General features: G+C 39.7%; 1 protein-coding gene across 1 annotated transcript; it reads left to right on the top strand.

The window, feature by feature from the left end:
• Positions 1 to 908: 908 nt before the first annotated feature.
• Positions 909 to 3,440, top strand: LOC129294448 (auxin transporter-like protein 3). Its single transcript, XM_054932836.1, has 8 exons — positions 909 to 1,173; positions 1,297 to 1,482; positions 1,591 to 1,703; positions 1,814 to 1,997; positions 2,128 to 2,225; positions 2,314 to 2,521; positions 2,622 to 2,879; positions 2,983 to 3,440. Exons 1-8 carry the CDS (start codon positions 1,018 to 1,020, stop codon positions 3,178 to 3,180), a joined length of 1,401 nt encoding a protein of 466 aa, XP_054788811.1. The 5' UTR covers positions 909 to 1,017; the 3' UTR covers positions 3,181 to 3,440.
• Positions 3,441 to 4,020: the final 580 nt, after the last annotated feature.

Here is a 4,020-nt window from a genome sequence, read left to right as displayed (position 1 = left end):
ATAAGGATCATCTCATTATTAAAACCGAAAGGATTAGAACTCGAGCTATAATTAATCGTTTTTGTTAAACCCGTGAAAATACTCGCAAGGAACTATGACCAGACGAATGCCTTTGACTCTGCCATTATTAAAGCTCGGAAATACTCAAATGAAAGGAATTTCATTGGGAGACAATGGCAAATATTTTCCCAACTTATCGTGACTTCACAAGGCACTCAGCATCATCATTAGCCCATACTACATCGATGGCCCATACATTCAAAATATTTATGTCGTTTCAGAAAGCAAGTAATGGGGAAACGGAAAGAAATGAATTTTAAACAAGGACGGGTCTCAACTCTCAAAAAAAAAAAAAATATATATATATATATATATATTATATATTTTAAAGCCAGTTGGAACACGTGTGGTAATAATCATGATTAGCACCAACACCCCCTGCGCCCAGGGGAGAGCAATCATTCACTCCATCTTAGTCTCCCCTGCCTAGACGCCAACACTCACACTAACTTTTCCAATCTTCTCGACAGAAAAATTTCTCTTTTTTCTGCTTTTTCTCCATCCATATTCATGATCGATCGGTATGCATGAGCTCTTTCATGCTAAAGGAAAAACTTAAAAAAGAGTTGGCCAGTAAAGGGCCATCCTGCTCGTGCAATGCAGCTAGCCTGGCCACATCGAAACCGCAAGTAACTATTAAACTTAAAAGTAACTAGTGGTTGAAAGTGAAATATCGCCCTCAAAACTGATGCCGAAGCTGCACCTTGGTGATAGAAAAATTACGAAGAAGGTTGACTACATCTTATGGTTACATGTATTACTTAAGCTTGTGGTGAACAAAGCGAGGCCCCCACAAAAGGGTTATTAAGTTTATTGGTGACGAAAAAGTTTATATAAGGAAAGTGGAGCTGCATAGGATGTGAAGGGACAGTGAAAAGAAAACTTCCCCCGTTCTCTCTTTACTCTCAAAGTTCATCTCTTCTTCTCCTTCACACACAGTTCTTGAAGGTACAAACTATGGCTTCCGAGAAGGTAGAGACTGTGGTTGCTGGAAACTACTTAGAAATGGAGACAGAGGGTGAAGATTCTAAGTCAGCTAGGAGCAAGATATCTAGGTTCTTCTGGCATGGTGGCTCGGTCTATGATGCATGGTTTAGCTGTGCTTCTAATCAGGCACTGATTAAACATTATACACCTCAGTTTATTTCATGTTACAGTTCGACAGAAGCAGTGTCTCTATTTTCTTTTTCTTTTTCTTTTTCCCTGTTAACTAATTGTATGTTGTAATGAATGCAGGTTGCACAAGTGCTATTGACATTACCATATTCGTTCTCCCAACTGGGGATGTTATCTGGGATTCTATTTCAGCTTTTTTATGGGTTGATGGGGAGCTGGACGGCTTACCTCATCAGCATCCTTTATGTTGAGTACAGAACCAGAAAAGAAAGAGAAAAAGTTGATTTCAGAAACCATGTGATTCAGGTAATTGTGTTCAGTAGTTTCTTGACTCCTTCATACTCCACGCGGACCCTTTTGTGAATACTAATGGGTTGCTTTAGGTTCTCCTATTTGATCCTGTTTGTTTTGCAGTGGTTTGAAGTTCTTGACGGACTCCTTGGCAAACACTGGAGAAACATAGGTCTCTTTTTCAACTGCACTTTCCTTTTGTTCGGATCAGTGATTCAACTAATTGCCTGCGCAAGGTAGGCCTTTGATTATGACTCTGGATGTTTAAATTTGTTTAGCAACTCTTTATATGATACATAGAAGCTAAAATCTGGGTATTTCGTTTTGCTAATAATAAATGCTTCAGTAACATATACTACATAAACGACAATCTCGACAAAAGAACCTGGACTTATATCTTTGGCGCCTGCTGTGCGACGACAGTGTTTATCCCTTCTTTCCACAATTATAGAATTTGGTCATTCTTGGGCCTCATGATGACCAGTTACACCGCATGGTATCTCACCATAGCTTCCCTTCTCCACGGACAGGTGAGTTCCCATTCACATAAGCATCATCATCATGATTTTGGAGGAAAAAAGAAGGATAAATCGTACCACCATAACCTGGTATTCAATAATTGATTTTCCATATATTGATCATGGGATATACTTTTTGAAGGTTGAGGCGGTGAAGCACTCGGGGCCAACCAAATTGGTTCTCTACTTTACGGGAGCTACTAACATTCTCTACACTTTTGGTGGACATGCTGTCACAGTGTGAGGCCTCGAGATTGGCTTTATCATAAAACACACAGATTTTATTATAACTGTAAAGCATGAACGAACTTGACTCATTATATTGCAGGGAAATTATGCATGCGATGTGGAAGCCACAGAAGTTCAAGCTGATATATCTGTTGGCAACATTATATGTGCTGACTTTGACTTTACCATCAGCAGCAGCAGTGTATTGGGCATTCGGGGACATGCTTCTTACTCATTCCAATGCGCTCTCTTTGCTGCCAAGGACAGGCTTCAGGGATGCCGCTGTTATTCTCATGCTCATTCACCAGGTCTCTCTCATCATCATGATTAATATAAATATCTTCGATCTTCTCAGGTAAGAAAAACTATAGGGGCCGTCTATTAACAATTGAATGGTGGTTTTTGCAGTTCATAACTTTTGGATTTGCCTGCACTCCTCTGTACTTTGTGTGGGAAAAATTCATCGGAGTGCACGAAACCAAGAGCTTGATCAAAAGGGCGTTGGCTAGACTTCCTGTGGTGATTCCAATATGGTTTCTTGCAATTATCTTCCCTTTCTTTGGGCCCATCAACTCAACTGTTGGATCTCTCTTGGTCAGCTTCACTGTTTACATTATTCCGGCCATGGCACACATGGTCACTTTTGCTTCTGCCCCGGCTAGAGAGGTTGGCCACCTTTTAATCACGCTTCATTTAATTTAATTAGTTCTTCTAAATTATACAAAACAACCAATATCTAATCATATATCTGTTTTTGATCTCTTGACAGAATGCTGTGGAGAGACCACCATCGCTCATAGGAGGATGGGTAGGAACGTACTCCATGAACGTGTTTGTGGTGGTATGGGTTTTGGTGGTAGGATTTGGGTTGGGAGGATGGGCAAGCATGCTAAATTTCATACAACAAGTCAACACATTTGGGCTATTTGCTAAGTGTTATCAGTGTCGACCCACTCATAAGGCTTAATTACTACTATATTCACTTCCCTCGTGGCACTCACTGTGTGTAAAGAAGAGATTGGCTTTTGTAACTTTTTCCCCTTTTATTTAATTTCCCCTCTTTCTTTGTTTTTCTTTTCTTTTCTTTTTTTCTTTTTTTCACTGTAAGAGGCCATGGACTACCGTTGATTGTTTCGGCAGAGGGTGTGATGGCAATCACGGCCACCCCCCATGCGGATTTACAGTTACAACTTTGCTGTGTGAGAATTAATTAATCATTTCTTGTTATGCAACTGCCTTGCATTTTTCAGGACCAGCTTTCATTTTTTCTCTCTCTATTTTATAATATATAATAACTGGGGAGGTTATAAGAGGCTTTTCAACAGTTCTCTCATGAACCATTCTTATATAATTTGATTCTGGAGTAAGGAACAACAGGTCATTGTTATATTTAATAGGAAAAGTATGCGAGGTTTATTTTGAAAGGGTAAAGTGCAATTAAAGCTAAATACACAAAGTGGTTGTACTCCCTTTTCCATTTAATTTAACACTAATCAGAATTTCAGATCCACTTTAGTTTTCCAGACAAGATAACCTACTTTGAAAATTTAGGTCTACTGCGATATCTGCGCCCCCATAATTACTGTCATAAGATGTATTAAGGAAAGAAGACAGGAGAGGCTTAAATGGAAGATCCAAGGTGTTGGAACAAGAGCTAGCTGTGAGTTCAATTCTCATGCTGAGGAGGTTTCCATCAACTAATCCTCGAATCTTATCGCAAGTCCTTTGCTTGCAAAGATGGAAAGAGGACTTGACCCTCTCTTTGATGGCTTTCTTCTCACAAGTCGGTTGTCAGCTTGGCTTCGGA

The sequence above is a fragment of the Prosopis cineraria genome, unplaced genomic scaffold, assembly GCF_029017545.1.
Source record: "Prosopis cineraria cultivar Desert tree isolate PC_DT_omini unplaced genomic scaffold, ASM2901754v1 PC15, whole genome shotgun sequence".
NCBI lineage: Eukaryota > Viridiplantae > Streptophyta > Magnoliopsida > Fabales > Fabaceae > Prosopis > Prosopis cineraria.
Note: the sequence above shows the minus strand (reverse complement) of the source record. Positions and strands in the feature narration are given on the sequence as shown.

Excerpts from the sequence above, each read along its gene's own strand:
- LOC129294448 (XM_054932836.1), top strand. The coding sequence starts at position 1,018 with ATGGCTTCCGAGAAGGTAGAGACTGTGGTTGCTGGAAACTACTTAGAA. Across the intron at positions 1,704-1,813 it reads CAACTAATTGCCTGCGCAAG|TAACATATACTACATAAACG; the intron begins GTAGGCCTTTGA and ends TAAATGCTTCAG. Across the intron at positions 2,880-2,982 it reads CTTCTGCCCCGGCTAGAGAG|AATGCTGTGGAGAGACCACC; the intron begins GTTGGCCACCTT and ends ATCTCTTGACAG.